This window comes from Mustela nivalis (genome assembly GCF_964662115.1).
Source record: "Mustela nivalis genome assembly, chromosome: 15".
NCBI lineage: Eukaryota > Metazoa > Chordata > Mammalia > Carnivora > Mustelidae > Mustela > Mustela nivalis.
The window spans coordinates 4,042,304-4,066,332 of record NC_139034.1 but is presented as its reverse complement, the minus strand read 5'-3'; the positions used below and the strand labels follow the sequence as shown (position 1 = coordinate 4,066,332).

General features: G+C 44.3%; 1 protein-coding gene across 4 annotated transcripts in view; it reads left to right on the top strand.

Annotated features, from left to right (window-relative positions):
• The window catches only part of CRYL1 (crystallin lambda 1), a 148,568-nt gene extending 125,306 nt beyond the window's left edge, over nucleotides 1-23,262 (top strand). For all 4 annotated transcript variants that reach the window (XM_082701694.1, XM_082701695.1, XM_082701693.1 and 1 more), the window contains exons 5-7: nucleotides 14,889-14,994; nucleotides 22,191-22,297; nucleotides 22,692-23,262. In XM_082701694.1, the coding sequence (XP_082557820.1) occupies nucleotides 14,889-14,994; nucleotides 22,191-22,297; nucleotides 22,692-22,805 (327 nt within the window). In that variant the 3' untranslated portion in view covers nucleotides 22,806-23,262. The remainder of the gene's footprint in view (nucleotides 1-14,888; nucleotides 14,995-22,190; nucleotides 22,298-22,691) is intronic.
• The last annotated feature ends 767 nt before the right edge of the window (nucleotides 23,263-24,029 follow it).

Genomic DNA, 24,029 nt, shown 5'->3' with positions numbered 1-24,029 from the left:
CCCATTCCAGAAGAGGAAGGTGAGCTGCAGGCATCATTTCCTGGTCAGAAAGAGAAAGTGCTGGGAATAAGGCACACCTTGTCCTAGTGGCAGTCTAGACCATGACACACTGTCTTGCCTCTTGCCATTGACTGTGATTTTGTATGTCCACACACAGCCATGAAAGCTCGGCAAAGACAAGGGTTGTCTGGGAGCAAGATGGGCAACCGGGTATCTGATGGAACAGGGTTTCTGGGTTCTGTTGTATTGTCTCAGTGATGCTCACCGCATGTGTTACCTTCCAGTTTGGCTTCAGAATTGGGTTGAAGCAGCCTTTGTAGGCTTGGAAATGCCAGATGGACAAGTCTGGCTACAATCTAGTAGCTCAAGATTAGGTCACTAGGGGACAAGATCCTGTTGGCCAGAAATGTGATTTTAAATCAATATTATTTTTTTAATTTTAAAAAATTAACATATAATGTATTATTAGCCCCGAGGGTACAGGTTTGTGAATCGCCAGGTTTACACTTCACAGCACTCACCATAGCACATAACTTCCCCAATGTCCATAACCCAACCACCCTCTCCCTACCCCCCTACCCCCAGCAACACTCAGTTTCCTGAGATTAAGAGTCTCTTATGGTTTGTCTCCCTCCCAATCCCATCTTGTTTCATTTATTCCTTTCCTGCCCCCCAAACCCCCCACATTGCCTCTCAACTTCCTCGTATCAGGGAGATCATATAATTGTCTTTCTCTGTAAATCAATATTCTTAAGCTAATGATCACAGTAAAGGAAGTTGTGCTGTGGTAATAAACCCTCGCCCAGACAAACAGCTGAGCTTGTATTGCCCATAAATTCTTGCCCCATCCAGGGAGGGTAGGTGGAGGTGAGCTGGAGTCAATCAGGAAGCCATCACTAGATTCTCAGCCTGTTGGAATGTGTTGGTAATGAGCTTTGGTAATTGCTTATCTCAGGTTTTAGTCATCCTTCTGAGCAATATAATTGTGAGGCTAGATTTCTTTTCTTCCTGCCCTGAGCTGCAGAAATTCAGTTCTTGGTTTCTTGTCAGGCAGATGTAGTTTATGGGATCTGGATCTAATTCCTTTTATGAAGAATTGTTTCAGTTAATAGAGTGTGTCTCAGAGATCATGTAGTAAAATTAACCGAGGAAACTTTCTATGATAAACTTGTTCGGGGGTTTCTGTTGAATATAATTATGAGACTATCACAGAGGAATGTTGAATATAATTATGAGACTACCACAGGGAGCCCCTGAGGATCGCCTCCTCATCAGTTTGTGTAGTATTTAAAAGTTTACAAAGCTCTTTCATTTATAGTTTTCATGATTTACAGATATTTGCAGATTATCCCATCTTAAAACCATGAGAGAGACGTTCTTATTTTTGCCCTTACAGATGAAGACACTGGCTCAAGAGAGTGAATGGTTTTGTCCACATGCTTTAGTCTAATAGGGATCCACACCTGTGCCACTTCTGGCCCTTGGTGTCTGCACTTGTGATTGGCTACACCAGTGGGTCTGTTTCTCCTTGGAAGGTGAGGAGGATTGGACAGTGTCATGTATGGAAAAGGGCTTAGGACATGCCTGGCATAAAGTGGTTTTGTAAGTGTTATGGACTGTGGTCCTGGTAACGATGCCCGTGCTTTCTGAGTCCCTAAATCCCGTGTAATTTTTTGTATGCAACAGCTGCCACCAGTGTGTAAACCCTGAGCTGAAATGTTCCCATCCTGGCTATAAACATGAGGCCAAACATGAGGCTTCTGGAAGGCAGCCGGGGGCCTCACTGATAGCTTGTTTGACATGCAGCCCCTGAGGGCCCACCCCCAGACCTGCAGAACCAGACTCTGCATTTTAATAAGCTCTGCAGGACATTCCTAGGCTCTGTGAAGCTGGAGGAGCCCTGGCTCTCTCCCCTATGAGACCCTGATCTCAAAGATTTGATGCGTTGTATTTCATCTGTTTTAAGGTGAACTTTTTTTTTTAAAACCTTTTAACTTCTTAGTTTTATAGGCAGTATTTTTTTTTTTTTGCCTTAATAGAACATTAAATACTAATTTAACTTTCAATTGATCCAGGTTTAATTTCAGTGTGATAGAGTATATTCTACTGTCCTTTTGTATTTTCTCCTTCCATGTTCTTCTGTCCCTGTATGTCCCTTGTTTCTGACCCTCCCTGTCTGACTCAGGCCTATGACAGATAAACCAGCTTCTGCTTAGTGGAGAGACTGTTACCTAATCACTTTATAAGCTATGATTTCCGGTTCCAGTTTTGTGACATTGAATACCTCGGGTTATCCCAAAACTTATATGAAAATCAACTTTAAAAAAGGATTTACTTCACTTCAGTTAAAACACAAACACATTAGAACAAAAGAATACTAGGTTGTAACTGCCCGGGAGATGTCAGTCATTATTCCAAATCAAAGCCGGCCTTTCTTGGGTCCTGTGGAACTGGTGGGGATGGGTGCCCAGATGGTGTCTTCCTTGTCATACCGGCCACGCACTTTGCATCAGCCACCCTTATCTAGCCTTTTGATTTCTGGAGTTGGGATGCAAATCATGGCCGGGTTTTCCTATTAGTCATGGGCCTGTGTGAACACCAGTGGGTCCCTCCGGGGTAACAGGTAAGCAGGCTTCTCATACTTGCAAATCTTGTGTACCTGTGCAGCGTGCACTTGGGCTTGTGTTGGCCAGATGAATGAACAGCCTGCTTCCTCAGGAACTGCTACACTTAAATTAGAATGTACAGCAAGCTCTCCTATGTAATGGGAGGTGACACAAGGAACAGAAAGGGACGAATGCATATTTTAGGGGCAAAGATGACCTGAAATCATAATTTTACTACTATAACCATCTCTTATATTTCTCTCACATGTGCTGCGATCATGTGGAGGTGATTTCTTCTCTCCTTTAATAAGCCAGTATTAGTGCAGGGCCAGTTCTCCAAGTTTACAATAATCCTCAGGAAGTTTACTTCCCACATAATCAGCATTTGGAGAAGAAACGCATATCGGACAGTAGGCTACTTTGTGGCCCCTAGTTTTCTGACAGCCTGGGGAGACCCAGCATTTCACTGACTGCTCTTTTCCATAAAACGTCCCCATGAGTAGTTACCCTGTGACCGAGGAACTATGTTCCCTGCCAATCACTCAGCCTTCTCTCTGGAAGAGAAACAGTACAAGACAGACCAGTGAGGCTGTAAAGAAGAAAATGGGGCAGAATCAAGCTAAGGCACTTGTTTCACTGGCTTCAGGATCCGGGAAGGCAACAGTAGTCTTGTGGTTTGAGAGGCTCGACAAGAAAAAGCATGTTCAAAGTAGTTGCTTACAGGCACTTGAAAGGTGGGGTTATATTAGAAGCTTTTCTTTGCAGGGAAGGTGTTGGAAATGCTGTGGGCTGCTCCAGGCTATGGTTAACCTGGAATGTGTCCAGGGGGAAAAAGCTGAGGCTTGATTAAGCAAAATATTACGGTTCAGACATTGGCGATGTCTGTGTACTTGGCAAGAAGAGTCACGTAGGAGTGTGGGTCATGTAAAGGGAAGCTAAAGGATTCAAGAAAGACCCAAGCTCCTGCCCTCCACACTGTACCTTCAACTGTAGGATTTTCTACATTTTATATGTTTTAAAATTTAAACTTAACAATTTAGTGTTTTTTTTTTTTTAATTAAAGAGATAATGTATAAAATGTCTGACTGAACCTACTTATGACTGAAAAGAAACAGCCTGCAGCAGCTCTGTTCCCTGAACTCTGGGATCTGGGAATTTCTTTACCCTGCTCTGAGCCTCATGTTCTTCCGGAAGTGATGCCACCTCCATCTGCCTGTTTCTTTTTTTGAATATTTTATTTATTTATTTGACAGAGAGAGAGAGCACAAGATGGGGGAGTGGCAGAGGGAGAGGGAGACGCAAGCTCCCCACTGAGCAGGGAGCCCGATGCTGGACTTGATCCCAGGATCCTCGATCATGACCTGAGCCAAAGGCAGACAGTTAACTTTCTGAGCTACCAGGTGCCCCAATTCTCTCTACCTGTTTCATTCCTGGGCTGGGCTTCCCTTCAGGGACCAGCCTTGCTTGGGCAGGTCTCCTGGCATCATACAGGGAAGGCATGTTTCCCCTCACTTCCTGTCCACTGCCTTCCCTTGCCCTTGCCTGCCTCATGCTGTCTTTCCTTCTTTTGTGTTCATCTGCTCCGCTTCAGGTGAGGCGTACATGGAGTCCTCCAGCTTCTCATCTCCACTGTTCCCTATTCTGCTCTGCATTTCTTTTTTCTTTATCACCAAGGCAAAATTCACCCAGCACAACTCTTTCTTAAGATATTTTTCTGCCATTTCTACATTATTTATTGTACCTCCTGAAAATATAGCCCAGACATTGGTATGATGAGGGAAACTGTCTCCCACTCCTCCAGCACCTGAAGCACACTCACTTTTCCATGTTATTCACACAACCTGGGTCCACTGTCCCGTGCCCACCTGGCCTCTGTCTTTCTTGCCTTCCAAAGCCTGGGGTCAGCCTCTCTGTTGCAGCAAGTTCATCACCACTTGAGGACACCAAAGAGTTCTCTTGGCTCTAATTCTTCTAGCTCATTTACCCTGTGGAGGTTTCCCAGAGGCTGTCATGGACCCATCATGACTGTCCTTTTCCTCATTGCTATCCTGTTTCTCAGGGCAAGGACTCCGCTGGCCCACCTGTAGGGAGTATAGGGCTTTTGGAGCAGGTGTGTCACCTCCTTGACCAGGACCATCTTCCCAATTAGTTGAGACCGCCTTTCACACTGGCTTTAAGCTCAGAGAGCGTCCTGTCCATGGCCTTCTGGTCAGAGATACCAAGAGAAGGCCGTGCTTTTAGTCTGTGGGGCAGCCCTGAAAGGACACGGAGTATCTTGGCATTCTAAGAAGCCCCAGAACTGTACCAGAGCCTACAGCCATGGCTCAGCAAGTGTTTTGTGTCCAGCACTGACCCTGGGAGAGAAGGAAGTTAAGTAGACGCCATTCAGAGGCAATAGTCGGCCATTTGGTTGGACAGACTCAATCCAGATAGCGCTCAAGGTGTGTTACGATACCTTGATGGACTGCTGGGATGCTGCCTGCAGGCTGGTGGCTTTTGGCACAAACAGCATCTGGCATGTTTGCCCAGCTCCTGCTTCACACTGGAGCCGAGGTCTGTGTGCTGCCTGTGTACAGGCTGGCCCTGTGTTCCCGGGCTTCCATCTGACTGATGAGCAGCTAGACTCGGCTGTGGCACACACTGAAGAATTTCTCCCCACAGCCGTCCAGGGACAATGGAAGCCCCTGAGGAAATGGCAATTCTCTCTCTTCTGAAGGTCATAGTTGCTGGCTGGGAATCATCAGTTAATTAGAGTTCCTTCTAGTCCTGAGGGTCTGTAAGAAGTGATAGGGAGTGTTTTATGGGAGGTTACTTTCTGAGTGGCCACATTGGCCAGCAACAACACCCTGTTGAAAGGAGAGCTCCTGCTGATTTAACGTTTTGGAGACATCTCCAGACCCTGTTAACAGATAAACGTAAAGAAAATGTTAACCACTCAATTTTTTAAAACCTGCTTGGCATGCTTGGATTTCTTCAATTGTGTTTCAAGTAAAAACTTCAGTGCTAGTATTTGAATAACCCTTAAATAAAGCGAAATGAAAATGCTCTTACTCTAACTCCTGACTCCTTATCGTCACCGACAGGTAATTGATCCGTATAAATGATGGATTTCAGTTCCTCCAGAGTGAGTTGGAATGTTAACAGGCAGCAAGAATGGGCCCCTGAAACAGGAGGAAGGTAGGGAAGGGGTCCCCAGGAGAAGAGGCAGAGAAGAGAGGCTGCAAGTGAAACTGTGCAGCCTTGTCGCCTGGTCTCCTTTGCCTTCCATGAGATAGGCAGAAGTGGGCCAGCAGGACCACTCGTGACCTGGGGCCACGAGGGCTGGAAGCTCTGCTAGAATTACAAAGGAGGGGCAGGCAGAGATGGGGCCATGTTGTTCTTCTGGTTTTGGAGGGTGTGCTTATATTCCTGGTGCAAACCTCTTTGTGAAAACTTTGTCCCCTGAGGACCCCCCAGTGAAGGCTCCACTGCCCTCGTGGACTGCAGTACACTTACATTTGCATGGAAGAGTGCATTCTTTCTGCTGTGTTTGTTTTCAGGTCAAGACTTTTCCTTTCCTCTCTGACTCTGTAATATATTGTTTTTCTCCCTGAAAGCATTGTTATACCCATGGCACAGTAAGAAAAAACATACCAGCCAGTTATTACCACCTGGGGCTAAAGAGTTCTGGAGCATCCCTTGTAGTGGGACAAAGTCTCTTCTCTCTTTCCCTTCCTGTTTTTAATTTGTTTCCATTTAAACATTTTAATTGGAAGAATATTCAAAGGGAAAAAAGACCACCTGTGTTTCCCCCACCCTAAAGCAGTCAACGGCTTTTATTTTACTATGTTCCTATCTTTTCTCTGTTAAGAACGCTTTCCCTGAGGGGCATTTGGGTGTCTCAGTCAGCTGAGCATCTGACACTTGATTTCAGTTCAGGTCTTGATCTCAGGGCCCTGGAATCAAGCTCCGCGTTCAGCTCGGAGTCTGCTCGGTACTCTCTCCCCCTCCCCCAACTTGTGCCCATAAGTGCTCACGCTCTTTCAAATCAATAAATCTCCTCTTTTTTTTTTTTTTTTAAGGAATACTTTTCTCAAGTTTTCATTTTTCTTAAATTTTTAAATTAACATATAATGTATTATTAGCCCCAGGGGTACAGGTCAGTGAATCGCCAGGTTTATACATTTCACAGCACTCACCATAACACATACCCTCCCCAAAGTCCATAACCCCACCACCCTCTCCCGACTCCCCTCTACCCAGCCACCCTCAGTTTGTTTTGTGAGATTAAGAGTCACTTATGGTTTGTCTCCCTCCAAATCCCATCTTACTTCATTTATTCTTTTCCTACCCCCAAAACCCCCCATGTTGCATCTCCACTTCCTCATATCAGGGAGATCATATGATCGTTGTCTTTCTCCGATTGATTTTTTTTTGCTCCATAATACCCTCTAGTTCCATCCATGTCATCACAAATGGCAAGATTTCATTTCTTTTGATGGCTGCATAGTATTTCATTGTATATATATACCACATCTTCTTGATTCATTCATCTGTTGATGGACATATAGGTTCTTTCCATAGTTTGGCTGTTGTGGACATTGCTGCTATAAACTTTCAGGTGCACATGCCCCTTTGGATCACTACATTTGTATCTTTAGGGTAAATACCCAGTAGTATGATTGCTCTATTTCCAACTTTTTGAGGAACCTCCATGCTGTTTTCCATAGTGGTTGCACCAGCTTTCATTCCCACCAACAGTGTAGGAGGGTTCTCCTTTCTCCCTATCCTCACCAACATCTGTCATTTCCTGACTTGTTAATTTTAGCCATTCTGACTGGTTTTTCATGTGTCTGTTGGCCATCTGGATGTCTTCTTTGCAGAAATGTCTGTTCATGTTTTCTGTCCATTTCTTGATTGGATTATCTGTTCTTTGGGTTTTGAGTTTGATAAGTTCTTTATAGAATTTGGATACTAGCCCTCTATCTGATATGTCATTTGCAAATATCTTCTCCCATTCTGTCAGTTGTCATTTGGTTTTGTTGACTGTGTCCTTTGCTGTGCAAAAGCTTTTGATCTTGATGAAGTCCCAATAGTTTATTTTTGCTCTTGCTTCCCTTACTGTGGCTGAGGTCGAAAAGGTTGCTGCCTGTGTTCTCCTCAAGGAGTTTGATGGATTCTTTCTCACATTGAGGTCCTTCATCCATTTTGAGTCTATTTTCATGTGTGGTGTAAGGAAATGGTCCAATTTCATTTTTCTGCATGTGGCTGTCCAAGTTTCCCAACACCATTTGTTGAAGAGACCGTCTTTTTTTCCATTGGACATTCTTTCCTGCTTTGTCGAAGATTAGTTGACCATAGAGTTGAGGGTCTATTTCTGGGCTCTCTGTTCTGTTCCATTGATCTATGTGTCTGTTTTTGTGCCGGTACCATACTGTTCAAGTTTCCATTTTTTTTTTTTTAAACTTTTTATTTTTTATAAACATATATTTTTATCCCCAGGGGTACAGGTCTGTGAATCACCAGGTTTACACACTTCACAGCACTCACCAAAGCACATACCCTCCCCAATGTCCATAATCCCACCCCCTTCTCCCAAACCCCCTCCCCCCAGCAACCCTCAGTTTGTTTTGTGAGATTAAGAGTCACTTATGGTTCGTCTCCCTCCCAATCCCATCTTGTTTCATCCATTTTTAATGGCTTAATATTTCTTTTAGTTGATCTTTTTTTAAAAATCAATTTTTTCCCCTATTGTCAACTGTTCTAAGATACTTCCAAGTTTTCTGTCACCCTAATGCCTCCATGAACATCCTTGCCATTAGTCTCTTCTTCTGGGACTTTTCAGAGCATAACTGCTGGCAGTGCGATCTCCCTGTCAGAGAGGAACAATGTCTTTGCCACCTGCCTGTTGTAGCAAAGACGCCATCAGAGGATTTGACCCATGTCTTTTGCCATCCATCGTACTCGTGGGCTCACATCCCACCACCTCCCCGGTACAGTCCATCTTGTGTTCTTCTCATCTCCTTTCCCCTGGGCGCCCTCTCAGCAGTCTCTGGACAATGGGTGTTTTATGAATCAGTGTCCTGTTGCATCAGCCATGTGGTGTTCAATCAGCTCTTCCACAAGTTAGCAAAATTTGCTTGAGTCATTCTGTAGGAATGTTTTTGCCTTGCTTCTAAGAAAACTTAACAGGTTTTGGCAAGAAGCCGAGCAGCTCACAAACCTGACCACAAGCCTTTGAGTAGTAGTGGGGCTGCACTGAGCAGTCTTTTCTTTCTTTCTTATTAAAATCTTGCGTTTGCTTCACCTTCTCCCTGGAAGGTAGCGTGGGCGGGGGCGGTTAGAGCAGGTCTTTCCTCCTCTTGCTCTGGAGCCAGTTTCATGCTGCGTGGAGGAGAAGTAATACTTGTCCAAGTGTATAGAAAACAAAACTATGTAATATGTAAATGAAGGGAACTAACTCATGGTTCTAGTTTGTTTCTCATGAGAAATGCTGTGAACCATCATGATAGTTCTTAATTTATACTTCAAAATCTGTAACTCTGTTACTTTCTCTGTCATTCGCCAGGATTCCAGAGTTGGATGTTTCTAAAAAAGAGTCCCAGACCCCTCACTCATACTTGAATTATTTCTGCCTCAGTGATTATTCTCATGTAGCCTATCCCTGAAACGTCTTTGCAGGGGTGGTGGGGAGAGGGGAGCTCACTGAAGTTTAACTTTGTTCCGTCCTCACTCTAGAGATTGAGGTGGGCTCTCCCTGTAACTGCTGGTCCCTGGTCTCTGACCAGATCGATACCCAACACCAGTGGCACCTTCGTGCCCTTGTTTGTTGCATTTCATTATCTGACATTTTCCAAAGATGAAACTGTTTCTGGCTCCCGTTTCTCAGTTGAGACAGTGCACTGAAGCTCAAACAGCTCTGGCTGGGGAGGGGTGGAAGGACTTAGTACAGATTCTGGGTAGCAAGCCTGCATTCCTGGTGGCGATGGTGGAAGTCAAGTTAGAGCAGTATTTGTACAAGAAAAACCTAAAAATTCAGGTTTAAGTGTGGTGAAAAATAGAGCAAAACCAAATAGAAGATCAAAAGCTGGGAAAGAGTAAAAGAGAAGTGGACAAGGAGGATGGCATGAAGAAAGATGAGGGAAGTAAGTGAAAATGAGGGCATGCCAAAAATACATGAATCGAATCAGAAAATTGAAAAAGAGGATGGGATGATCAGAAAGAAGGAAGAATAATTCTTTGTAGCTGGCAATCCATAGGGGAAATAGTCCCAGGAGATTCATTCATCAATACTGCATCTCTAAATTTGCCAGAACCCCCACCCCTTCTTCCGTGTCCTAAACACCAGATCAACGTTTTGCCTGTTGTTGGCCATTTGATGTGTCTTCTCGCCTTCTCTTCCACAAATAAAGGGCTAGATCCAAGATACCTGAAAAGGAGGACAGTGCTCTGAACTTCTGTCCACTGTGAGGGTCTTGCTGGCTGGGACAGAGTGCCCAGATATTCAGTTAAACAGCCTAGATGTGGCTTTAAAGACATTTGATAAATGTGATTAGTTAACATTTACTCAGTTGACTTTAAGTACAGGAGATTATTCTTAATACCCTGGGCAGGCTTCATCTAATCAATTGAAAGGCCTTAAGGGCAGAATGGAGGTTCCTACCATCATCATTTCAGACTTGTTAATGCCCTCCATCACATAGGCCAATCTCTTGAAGTAAATCTCTTTATGTATATATAACCTACTAGCCGTCTCTATCTGGTAGGACCCCTCCTGATGCACCCCCAACCTTTAATTATACTTCCAGCTTCTATCACAGGAGTTTGAGTACTTTATGAACTGTCTTGCATTTGGCCCTTACTCATAGATGGCCATCCTGCCTTCCCACCCCAGGATGGGCACACATTCCCAGCAGGCAAGGTACCCAGTGTGTGTGCTGGTTGCTCCTAGGAAGTCTTAGGTTTTAGGTAAGGGGACTAGGGAAAAGAAGGTTTCAATAAAGGGGATTCCTTACCACTTGGGCTGGCCTCTCCTTGCTGAATGATTTTTCAGGACATGATGCAAACCGGGGTTTGAACTAAGGGTGATCTAGTGTTTGTTGCGCTCTATGAGTCTTCGGAATCTTTTTAACCACTTGGGGCTTTTCTTAGTATGTGTGACTTGAGAATTTGGCCATAGAATGGAGGAAGTACTAATAGCTGTACTGCAAATGTTAAGTGAACCAGAGACACACTGGAGTGGGTAGAGTTTCAGTCTTCAAACAAGTATGCGGTGTAGGATCTGTTTCCAGGGAATCGATGACCAGTGTGTTCAACTCAAGTGCCTGTTTCTACCTCTTATGCCTCTGTGATCACTAATTGTGATTATTACTGATAATATTAGCATGAGGGCCACAGATGTCACAGGATTGGGTGGAGTGGAGCTTAACAGCAAAATGAAGCTGTCTGAGCTGCAGAATATCTTAATCGCGAACCTTTGCCTCAGCACTGAGTGCCGCAGGGGTAAACTCAAAACCCAGACCAGCGAGCATCCTGGCTTCATTACTACTTAGGACCATTTCTTTTCTCTGCGTGGACTTCTGGGCAAAACCTCAAGCCTAGAGAATCTACTTCAGAAAATCCAAATGGGGCAGAAAGAAGGAATTAGGAAGAAAAGATACTAAAACTTTTCCTTCTTCTCACTTGTTCAGCTACTGAATAGTAACTGATAAAACAGAGATGGTCACTTTGGAGAATATTTGGGAATTGGAGGAAAGTGTGGCTCCTCCTCCACATGGTGACAGAGGTGGAGGATCCTGCTAAGGCTTTATTTAGCCAGGGTCATTGTTAGCTTACATACTTACAGATCAAAAGTTTTGCTCTTGGGTGGCTCACTTCTGGGGTATCTTGAAGTCAGCTCTAAACATACTGAACACAATTAGAGAAGAAAGCCGAGGCAAATAGCATGGCACGCTTAGGATGCCTTCTATATTTGCATCCTTTACAGTCTGAGCACCGTATGGAAACTTAAGGCTGTTTGGGGTGTTGACCTGGAACCTTAGGGAGAGCCAGGGTGAGGGCGGGTCTGCAGAGCCCCTGCCTGGCTGCCTTTCATGGCATTCCAGAGCTCACAGCGTTCAGGAATGCCATGGCAAATGCCTTTAGGCAGCCTGGAAAGATGACCAGAAGCCATCCTTCTGGCGCTGAGAGCTTGATGAGGAGGGAAAGGAAGACAGGAATGCCTTTGAAAATTACTTTCTTGATAGCTTTGGACACTACCGTAGACTTTGTATAAACCATTTTCTCCTTGTTGCTGCCCCCTCGCCACTTAAAACTTTGCTATCAGAAGCGAAGGGGGTAAAACCTGTCAGCATTTGAGTAAGCAGAATAAATTAATTTGCTCTCCTTGAGAGCAAATGAACTTATAGTAGCGATGATTTAAGAGAAGTAGGAAACCCAGTGAGACGTCATGAGAGCCTAGCAGACTAATCACACTTTGTGAGTGGGATACCATCAGGCGTTGAGAGGCTGGGGAGCTATGGGAGCTCATGTATGCAGCTGGAGGCAGTGTGTGTGGGTGCAACCACTCTGGAAAGCACTTAGCATTAACCTGTAACATTGAAGCTGTTGTGTCCTAGGACAGCACTTCTCCTCTTGCATGTGTGCTCCGGGAGCCTGGAACAAGAACATTCCCAAATATTCATGAACCGTAGGATGGATAAGTAAACTATGATTTTATACCTCAACAAGAGCAGACAGACTACAACTGTGCATAATGCAGGTGAATCTTAAATGCATAAAGTTGATTGAAAGAAGCAAGTCACAAAAGAATGTGTGAGTCCATTCTCAAGAAGATAAAAATAGGCATAAAATGAACTGTGGTTTAGGAATGTAATCATAGATGGCAAATCTTAAAAGTAGAAAAATGGTTCTTACAAAAATCTGGATGTTTGTCTCTGCGAAGGAGGAAGGAGGATACAGTTGGGAAGACAGGCATGGTGGTGTTGGTGGGTTAGGGGTGGGGTAGGCTTTGTAATTATCCTTAAACCACTTATGTATAGTTTGTACTCATCTTTGTTTACCTCATACACACAAAGATAGATGGAAGGTAGTTCTTTTTTTTTTTTTAGTTTATTTTTTATTTTTATTTTTTTAATTAAATTTTTAAATTTTTTTATAAACATATAATGTAGTTTTATCCCTAGGGGTACAGGTCTGTGAATCACCAGGTTTACATACTTCACAGCACTCACCATAACACATACCCTCCCCAATGTCCATAACCCCATCACCCTCTCCCGAACCCCCTCCCCCTCAGCAACCCTTAGTTTGTTTTGTAAGATTAAGAGTCACTTATGGTTTGTCTCCCTCCCGATCCCATCTTATTTCATTTATTCTTTTCCTACCCCCCAAACCCCCCATGTTGCATCTCTACTTCTTCATATCAGGGAGATCATGGGATAGTTGTCTTTCTCTGATTGACTTTTTTTGCTCAGCATAATACCATCTAGTTCCATCCACTTCATCACAAATGGCAAGATTTCATTTCTTTTGATGGCTGCATAGTATTCCATTGTATATATATACCACATCTTCTTGATCCATTCATCTGTTGATGGACATCTAGTTCTTTCCATAGTTTGGCTATTGTGGACATTGCTGATATAAACTTTCGGGTGCATGTGCCCAGATGGAAGGTAGTTCTCTCGAAATTTCTCAGTCACACACCCTTTGTGGGTGGCTCTGTCTTCTTGGTTTTTTGGCTCCATCCCCTTGCTGATCCCCACTCCAACATCACCATTGGTCACCCAAACATACCCCTGGACCTGAGCACTTGTGTTTTTCCCCCAGTAGCTGATGTAGGTGATCGAGTTAGAGGGTACAAATTGCCTTCCTCTCTCAACCTCATGGGTGACTTTGAAATCTGGAAAGCAGAAATGTCACAGAGATCCCACAGGAGGAGGAGGGACAGCAGGGGGGAGCTCTAGCCTCTATTTCCTGAGCATGGAGGGCTTAGCCCAGACCTCCCCTGGGCCATCTGGAGGGCAGACGGCTCTCCTTGTTGGCCATGGGGCCTGGTGAAGCCCTCTGCTGAAAGCTTTCCTCCGCCACATGGACATATTCTCAGATAGGACAACAGACAGCCCTACCAAGGAAAGGTACAGGACTGGCTCTGTAACCCAGAACAAATGTGACAGAGTGGGGTGGGTCCTTTGTCTGAGCCTGTTCATGGGTGCTGGGTAGATGCACTCCTGTGGGGAGGGCAGACCTGAGATTTCTACAGCAGAGCATTTCATCCTCTACCCCAGGACTCCAGTAATTGGGGGCCACCGAGGCTGCCAACGGAGGAGGTATCAGCCAGCGCAGCCACACTTGGGGGGCTTTTCAGAAGGCAGACTTGGCCTAGCTGTTGGGCAGGAGCATCTCTCTCCTCACCATGCTGTTTGTGGAAGAAGCCACTCAGAAAATATGAACTGGAGACTTTGCAGTCATTCTAGTGGTGTGACCAGTGTAGACTAGGGGGAAAATCTGAAGGCTTCCCCATCTGCCTCCTGACAGCTGAAATGCCCAAGGTGAAAATCGCCTCAGACCAAGAGGAACTAGCAGTGGAGCACCAGATCACACAAATTTGTGCTGATGCATCCCTGCTCCTTTCAAAGTGGTACGAGATCAAGGCTGTCTAAAAAACAGGCCAAGTAACACAGTGGGCCAATTTGACCTCTAACCTGAACATACAACAACTTGCCTCTTGCTTTGCCATTCTTGTTTGTGGAAGGTTCCAGGGCCCCACCTTGCCAACAACACACAGTTCTAAGCTGCATTTCATCAAAGAATGTCATTTTTACAAACTCATTAAAAGCTGAACAAGGCTGGGCTTGCAGGCAGGCAAAGCCTGGAGAACGACTCTTTAGTTCTTTTGATGGGTCTGATCTTAGCGTCCAGATCTCAGGCAAATATATAGAAAGTCCTTCTTGGCTATATCTACCAATACCCTGCTCTAACTTCTCCCCCTTCCCTTCATCCTCTCCCCCTTCTCCAAAGCTGTGAGTGATAACACAGCTTAGAAGGTAGAGAAGGGAAGACAGGCAGGTTGATTACAGCCATAGAAAAAGTGAGTTGCTGTTTGACCATTTCACAAAATAATCTCTTTTCAGGATCTGTTTATATGCTATAGTTTTGTCATGCTAAGTCTGCTGAAAATACTATTAGAACACTTTGGAGAGTATTTTGGGATCGTAGTCTAAAGTTAGTTTGAAAAGTGAAGGCAAGAAAATTTTCTTTCCAGAGGACTCATCTGTGTGCTGCCCCATTTTCCCCATTCAGGAAGGAATTGTTTCTCCGAATGACCTTGACCTTGTCATGTCAGATGGCCTTGGCATGCGGTATGCGTTCATCGGACCCCTAGAAACTATGCATCTGAACGCAGAAGGTATGTTCTGCTTCCATCAGGGTGGAGTTGCGAATTCTGTGCTGTTCAGTGGTCTTATGGGTTTTGTCAACAGTACAGTTTTGCCTTTTTTAAAATTTTCCTTAAAAACGACTGAATAGAAACAGTATCATATGAAGGGGACAGTACCAGCCCTGGGAACTCATAGATAGGGGCCATGTCCTGAGATGTCAGTGCACATGGAATCCAGGAACCTCAGGGCTCTGTAGGCAGAGAGCACTCAGGTGGGAATGAAAAGACAGACAGGTGAGGGTGTTGTCATGGAGACTTTGCCCCATGGCATCCAGCCTGGCAGAAGATAAAGTTGGGTTTTCCTGAGAAAGGTGATGCAATTGTTTACAGAGGTTAAGACGAACAGATAAGGGAAGTGACCACCTCTGCCGTACATATCTTCTGCCTAAATATGAGCAGCTTCTCTGTGTGACTGGCCTGTTTTAGGTCATGGGCAGCCATTCAGGGCAGGCCCATCCTTTACCCCAGAAGCCGACTTCAAAGGGCCCAGGGAGGTAGGTACAGGCCCACGGTCTAGTGACTCTAACAGAAAGCTCCGTTGAGAAAGGGGAGAAAGCCTTCAAGAATGAAATGGTCAGCCACATTTTAAGTGTTTGAAAAAAAAAGGGACTCAAACTGAAACAAAATAAATTTTATCTTGGAACACTGAGAAAATAAAATTAAATTAAAACTAAAAAAAAATTTAAAAGCTATGAATGAAAATCTAGGAAACTATCACCTAAATGTCATTACCACTTGCTATCGCTTGGTGTTGAAATTATAAGTAGCTTTTATTACCTTTTTGGTTTTCTGTGTTATCATAATTTTCTACAACTATTGCCATATTATTTTAATAGTTATATTATTAACATGTAAAACATATATAGAAAGAGAAAAGGAATATTGTATTCAACTTCATGGTCCACATTTAACAAAAATGTTGAGAAACTGGGGCTTATCCAGGAGAAGGTGACCAGAGAACAGTGCGCGCGCGCGTATGTGTGTGCAAGTGCGTGCCTCTGTCTGTCTGTGTCTTACGTGAGGGTGGAACTATATTGAAAGAGCGGCCGTGGCAGCAGACAGGTTTAGGCTCAGTACATGGCAGGAAGTTTCTAGTAACTGAAGCTGACATTGAGGGAGAGGACTATGCTACGAGTGGGTGAATGGGCCGGGAAGGGGCTGGTTGCCCACCTGCCAGGATGTTTCAATATCAGGCAGAAACACCTGTATTGAAGTGAGAAGTTAGGGTAAGTGACCTCTGGGAGTCTGTTTGACTTAGATTTTATAATTCCATGATCTCTTGGTAATAGTTCAATTTTTGCCACCAGAGTTAGTGAAGTATAACTTCCAGTGAATAAGTCAAGGCAGTTTTGCCAGTCGTAGTCTTGCAAGGACACATATGGTGGCTTGAGTGGACTGGTCTTGTGTATTATGCAAATGTGCTTGAGTAATGACTTGACTCTTCCTTAAAACTGAGCATGGCTGAGAGGCACTGGAGGAACAGGGGACTGTCTCCTAGCATGAGAATATTGCTTTTGTAGTGGGATGACAGTTGAACACGGGAAGATAATGTAAAGAAAGAGGCCCTCATAAAAGTGAAACAAGAGTTTTGAAGTATCATGAAAATAAAGTCTTGGAGAATTTCAAATGCTTTTTCAGCCAGAACCTTAAAAGTGGTGAACATATTTAAACATTTTCTATATATATAGACACTCTTTGGTAACCACCATGTTTTTCTCTTTTTAAAGTTTTTTTTTTTTCTTCAGAAAAATAAGAAAGGTCAGGTATCATGAGACATCAGTAGGGAGACAACTGAGAGCAGTTTTGACTCTGAAACAAATAGAAACAGAAGCCAATGAAACCAGAAACCCAAGAACCAAATAGTGTGGCAGACAGGAAGGAGGCCTGTAACAATTTTTCAGACAAAGCAGATTTGATAAGAAAACCTAATTGGCTTGATACAATAATGGGGGACGGATGTAGTTTTCAACTTCAGAGCATTCCAAAGACCAGAGTTAGACTGTTATAAGATCTGGCTTGGAACCAATGGAAATGTTTATTACTCTTCACAGTGTCATCCAGAATATATCAAGATTGGGCGGGGTGTGGAGGGAGTTCTTTTTTTCTGATGTTGTTTTCATAAAGCCAGCATCTCAGGTTCAGGCTAGTTATTAGTCTTAAAGCTACAGTTTATCTAGAAGTGGTAAAAATATTTTAGGATGTGTTTTTAATTTGATAGAATGGCACCTGAAAAGCTGGAGGCCAGCACGCCTACTTTGCCTTTTGGCTGCTTTCTAAAGGCAACCCCCTTGAAGGACAGGCTCTCAGAATGGGGAAGCTGGTCAGTGGAGCTGGTCAGCCTGGGTGCCCCCCTGCCTTCCAAGCAAACTAGCTTTGTGCAAGCGAGTTCCTCCACCGCAAAAATGGGGGTGGCAACAGTGCCCACCTCACAAGGGCGGTGTGAGAATGAAGCCAGGTGGAAATGCTTGGACAGATGGCTGACACAGATGAAGTCCCTTGTTCTGTTCATATAGAGTTTGGTCTCATTTTTTAATTCACTACTCTTACAGATTTTTTCTTTTAACTCTCCCCAAAAGAAATACAGAATGAATATGCAGTAAGACATTTTTACAATGGAATGGTGAAACCTCCAGTGTTTAACAGTTTGGTTTGTTTCTTTGCTAAGCTTTTAGACCATTAGTTCAGCAAAGAGAACTGCCCCTGTTACTCCTGGCCGCATTCTGGGTGCTTCCTGGGTTTACTTCTGCCTGGGAATGACTGTTTCAGAATTGGCATCCTCTGGAAATCATCTCCTGTCCAAGCGGATGTTTACCATCCTGCCTCATAAAATTTTCTCCTGTATGTAGATGCTTTCCCTCTCTTTAAAAAAAAAAAAATTTTAAATTTTTTCTTTAATCTTCCTAATTGACATGCCTATGTGGTGGGTTTGGCTTACTTATGTGGAGCTGTTAGCCCTGGAGCTGAACTCACTTTCAGGAGTTAAGGGGCCCCGGGTAGGTTTCTGTCTCCACCCGCCTCACCTCCCTGACCTCAGGTGAGGTCTCACTCACTCAGGTGGGAACTAGATAATGTTGCTCTGTGCTTTGGGGCCTTTTTGATCTTCCTTAATAAGTTCTGTGAAACTCTGTCTCTTAAAAATAGGTGAATTCACGTAGGTGTGGGTTTATACGCTGTGAGAAAACCAGACTCCTCTGGTGTGGGCAGCAGTTAGGGCATGCCAAGAAACCGAACACCCAGAGTGTGCTTCCACAGTCACAATGGGGCTGCGTGCCTGCTCGGTAAACGCAAACCGAGAAAGGCTCTCTGCCTATCCACCCACCGTGGGCTGTGCTGAAAGTTCAAGAAAGCACACTGTCTTGCCTTTGGGGGCTCACAACTAAAGAATTCCAAATTAGAAAGCAGCAAAATAAGCTCAGTCTAATCTCATGAGAATCAATTCTTCTTTTTATTTTTAAGATTTTATTTGTTTGTTTGATAGAGAGCACAAGCACGGGGGAGCAGCAGGCAGAGGGAGAAGTAGGCTCCCCACTGAGCAAGGAACCTGATATGGGACTCGATCCCAGGACTCTGGGATCATGACCTGGTCTTGATCTCATTTTTTGAGAAGGCAGACACTTAACCAACTGAGCCACCCAGGTGTCCTGAGAATCAATTCTTTTCTCCATTTTTTCTTATTTCATATAAACATCTCTTAAATTTGGTTCAGAGTCATCTAAAAAGCTAAGCTTTATAGAATTTTGGGAAGTATATTGTTGAACAGGGGGACAGAGAGCAAGGAAGTGTAGAAGAAAAACTATAGGGGAAGATCAAATTTCATAGTAATAAAAAGGAAGGACATGCTAGCCGGATAAAAAGTGAAGTGGTTTCTTCTCCTTGACATTTACAGTGAAATTGGTATTGTGGAATGATTGCCACTCAATTCTTTCAAAGCATGAGGAAGCCAAAATTCTTGCTGGAGATGAAGTAAAACCCTCCTTTTACTACTTCTCTAATGGAAGACGAAATTTTACAAGTAACAGTGACAGCAGTAAATGTTCTGGAACATTGTAAATAGCATGGCACAGTGCAGATCTTGATTCTAAGTCACCATGAACTTGGGCAAGTGGGAGAGCCCTTCTAAGGGTGTCAGGCTTCCCTACAAGTGAAGTGGGAGGGTCTGGACACACCTGCTCTGTTGGTTCCTTTGCTTCACCACAAACAAGGAGGATCTTCATTCTAAGAACCTGAGTGCATGTGATAGAAAGTGTCTTTGTATTAGTAAGAGTGAAAATATACAATTATATTTTTCCTGAACAATTATATATTTCCTGAACAAGACAGGAGAAGTTTTGAAATGTATTTTAGGATTTTTGCCATATCATATTCAATTTTGAAGGAATAATATTTTTAATTAAATATTTTTATTTATTTATTTGACAGAGAGAGAGATCACAAGTAGGCAGAGAGGCAGGCAGAGAGAGGGGGAAGCAGGCTCCCCGCTGAGCAGAGAGCCTGATGTGGGGCTCGATCCCAGGACCCTGAGATCATGACCTGAACAGAAGACAGACTTAGCCCACTGAGCCACCCAGGTGCCCTGGAATAGATGATATAATTTGGGGGTGCCTGGGTGGCTCAGTTGTTTAAGCGTCTGCCTTCAGCACAGGTCATGATCCCGGAGTCCCTGGATTGAGGCCCGCGTTGGGCTCCCAGCTCCCTGGGGAGTCTGCTTCTCCCTCTAATCTCTCCCCTCTCGTGCTCTCTCTCACTCTCTCTCTCTCAAATAAATAAAATCTTTAAAAAACAAATCTTAAAAAAAAAAACGATAAAATTTTGTAAAAGGCAGTAGGGAAAAAAGTTCTCAAAAGTCCATGGGAGATTAAAATGGACCTCCCAGGGATGGTGAAAGGTGAACACTCATTCAGAACACGTGAAGCCCTCCAGAAGGGACGTGCAGTACAGAATTGAATGCTGTGGTTTCCTGCTGCGCATGTGCGGGCAGGTGCAGTTGGTTCCCAGGAAGGCCTCCAGGGAGCTTGTTTTCAGTGTGAGTGTGGGATTCATAGCCACACCAATTCTTCCCTGGTTTCTTCTCATGTGATAACTTTACAACGTTCTCGATTTTTGTGTCTCTGCTCCTCCAAAAGGAATAAACTGCATTTATGTCTAGATTTTATCACCTTTTGCTTGACTATATAAACAACTGGATAGACTGAAATAAACATTTAATTTCCAAAAGGAAATAAATGTACAGGTTGTTTTCTGGGTTCCAGAGATGCTAAGCTGTTCAGGCTAACTGGCCAGGGCTGGTACAGGTAGGGAGATTTCCCAAATTCTGAGTTGCCAAGTTACGCTTATGTTAAATGAAATGGAGCTCATTATTATTATTATTATTTTGAAACTCCTTATTTTAAAGAGTGTCCATCTCTTCATTGTAGGTGCTAACGTCGGAAACATTGGTATGTTTGAAATGTTTACTCTTCAAAATGGTTTCTCTTCTAAGAGCGAATGGAATATAATTTTAGCATACTTAAAGGGAAAGAAAATTATTTGAGCCAAATAAAATTGACACTGAATGAATTTAGGCTTTCATATCAGTGTAGGTTCACCAAAACTAAACCCCAAAGAAGCTGTTTTTTGTTTGTTAGGTTTTTTGTTTTTTTTTGGTTGGTTGGTTGGTTTTTTTGGTTGGTTTTTGGTTTAGTTTTTGCCTTTTTAAAAAGAATATCCAGTAGGGGCGCCTGGGTGGCTCAGTGGGTTAAGCCGCTGCCTTCGGCTCGGGTCATGATCTCAGGGTCCTGGGATCGAGTCCCGCATCGGGCTCTCTGCTCAGCGGGGGCCTGCTTCCTTCCCTTCCCCTCTCTCTGCCTGCCTCTCTGCCTACTGTGATCTCTCTCTGTCAAATAAATAAATAAAATCTTTAAAAAAAAAAAAAAAAGAATATCCAGTGATGGTCATTTTTATTTTAAGTTAATCATAACACAGTTCTCATGGGGGAGGTGAGAGTCAAGCTCTGGGAGCTCAGCAAATTCTACGGTTTCCTTTGTTCCCTTGTTATCTTTTTAGCCCGACTGACTGACTGATTGCCCAGTCTTTTTGGCTTTGAAAAATGTGGAAAATGGGCCAAAAGCAGAACGGCAGGTGGCTCAGCCCCCATCCCCAGTGGGCCCCAGGACTTGGAGACACCTCCTTCATGTACCTGGGCCTGGCTTCAGAGCTGACTCATGGCCAAGTGCAGGCCTGCCTTAGCTGCCTCCTGGGGCTGGGGGTAGGGGACAAGTGCAAGAGGAGCTCTGCAGTCTGCTGGGCAGAGCGGGTCGGGGCAAGCCTACCCTGCTGTTGGGAGGTGATGCAGCCTGATGGTGTTTCTTCAGTGCACATCTCAGATTCTAACAGAAAATAGCTTTGGCTTCTCACAGCCCACAGCTGCTTCTGAGCTACCGGGCTTCTCCCTCCCTCCCTCCCCGCTCCAGGACAAGCCGCCTTTTCAGGTGTTTCTCTATCAGAATCCTAGGGCCCTATCTCAGGATCCGAGACACTGGCCGCCCGAGGGCCCTGCAGCTGCAGAAGGTCTGCAGAGCAGTGTAGCCAGGGACAGATGTCCCGTGGCGTGGGTGACGGGGGGATGGTGTCATCCACTAGTCAAAGCTGAGGCGCTCACCCGGAGACCGCCTCTCCAAGTACAGCCTGGGTTGAGGAACCTCCTGCCTGGTAGACACCCAGTAAAGTGGTAACTAGAACTTACAGAGTTAAGAGTGAATGGTAGATAGATTCGACTGAACTTTGACATCTCTGGTTGTTAGAAAATGCATGCAAGCCATTGACACACCTTGTGGACACATTGTTGAAGGAGGTATTTTTGGTGAAAATAGGACTTCCTGTGGTATTCAGTCCGTGAGTACAGGAACACAGGCTCACGGGACAGTCCATGAGAGGCACTGACGGAGGCCCCAGGGTCCCATTGTTTTTAGGATTTCAGGATCTGATGCAAAGTTTGAGTAGTGATGTTGGTGAGGTTGCTCATTCCCCAGTGCTGGCTGACCAAGGTGGATGGTATCCCTGTACCTTTCCTTCATCTGCAAGAGGGAAAGAATGCACTAATGGGTGAGACCCTCTGAACAGATTTCTTAATTTGGAGTCATGTAGTGTTCTTGCTGATATTGTGGATTCTTGTTTTCGTGTGATTTCAGGTATGTTAAGCTATTGTGACAGATACAGTGAAGGCATGCAACATGTCCTAAAGACTTTTGGACCCATTCCAGACTTTTCTGGGGCCACAGTTGAAAAAGTTAATCAGGTATGTGGACTCCTTATAGAGAGCTGTGCTAGCTGAGCCATGGGTGAGGTTCTGTTTGTAGCCAGTCTTTGCCTTTGATTTTGGTGATTCCTCCATCCTAATTTTGCCTGTCCACTGTCCTATCAGGGTCAAAGAAGACCTTAGAGCAGTGTGGCTAGTGAAGAGGTAGCTCATCTTGATTGTCTTGAGGAGCTGTATGCCTCTGGGGATTTGGAAAGTTAGTTAATTGGGGGGTTTCCTAAGCTTTTGTCTTTGAAAGTAAATCCACAGTTCACATAAATAGGAACAGTTACTCTCCTGGTAAATGAGTTCCTCTTTATGCTCTGTTTTTTGTTTTTTTGGTTTTTTCTTTCATTTCTTTTTCTTTTCTTTTCATTTCGTTTTCTCTTCCCAGGCCATGTGTGTGAAAGTTCCCAATGATCCAGAGCACTTAGCTGCCAGGAGGCAGTGGAGGGACGAGTGTCTTCTGAGACTTGCCAAGTTGAAAAGACAGATGCAGCCCCAGTAGCTACCATCCTTCTTCACTGGGAGTCCTTGGTGGTGGAATTACAAGCACTTATTCCAGCTGCTCTGAAGCTGTGGGGATCCACGTGGTCTTTTTGCAGTTCCAGAGCTCGACCTCCCCCCTTTGCAGGCCACAGTGGTGGGGCTGAGGGGTCTTCTGGTCATGCCCTGGCCTTGGGTGTCACAGCTGCACTGGGTTCCAGGGGCTGTTGACTCCCTGCAACCTGGGCAAAGCAAGGGAGCAAATCGTCTGAAGATTTTTACCTTTTATTTTTAGTGTGATTCTGTATGGCTGCATTTTCTAGCCAATGATTGTGGTTTCAAGTTTATTTTAATCTGCAAAGTAGTTTTGTAATTATTTTCTAATCTGCTTCTGAGCACCCTGTGGCCTACATCTATGAGGCACCGACCTTCATTTTGTTAATGCCTATTCTGAATAAAAAATTTTGATTGCCTAATGATATTCTTTTTCTTCTGGTCTTTCTGAGAAAGACAGTGTTTGATTTTGATAATTGATATATTTCAGAGTGATCATGTTGAGTGAGGAAAAAAAACTTTCTTCTGGGTCCTTTGTCAGCCATTCAGTAAAAATCCTCCAATTTAGGCTGGTGTTTCCTAAAGTGGATTCCACAGTGAGTGCCCTGGGGCTCCGTGGTCAGATGTGTTTGGGAAGCTCCTCCCACTGCCCAACTCTTGGGTACTCATGTGTCTATAGGAAATTAAAGATTCCAAAATTCTACAGGAAATACACTTAACCCAACACCCTATTATCTTCTTTGACATGGAGTCTTGACCTAGTGCTCGTTCCCCAAATACTCTAGCAAATAGCAATATAAGGACCCCAACCCCTGTGAGGCCAGCATGTCACAATAGCTCAGGTCACAGGAAGCTAACACAGGACTCCCTGACAGCTCCCACCCCAGTGACACTCCAGCCTTTCCATTTCAGGTGACGAGCATCTCAACTTCAGCCAGTAGGGAGAAAACTTTTCAAGTCTATGGTGGTGTGGGAACCAGTGTCCCCAGTGAGGAACTGTTGTCATTCCGGCTCTGTGTGCACACACACTCATTTAGGCAACGACATCTTTTGAGCAGCTGTGATTCCCCAGACATCAAGCATGTAGTCTCTGCCTTTCAGAAGTTTACTCTAAAATCACTAAATGTTAGAATAAAATATGATAGTGCCCGGGAGGATCATATACACAGGAGATCCTAACTCCCCACCCCTG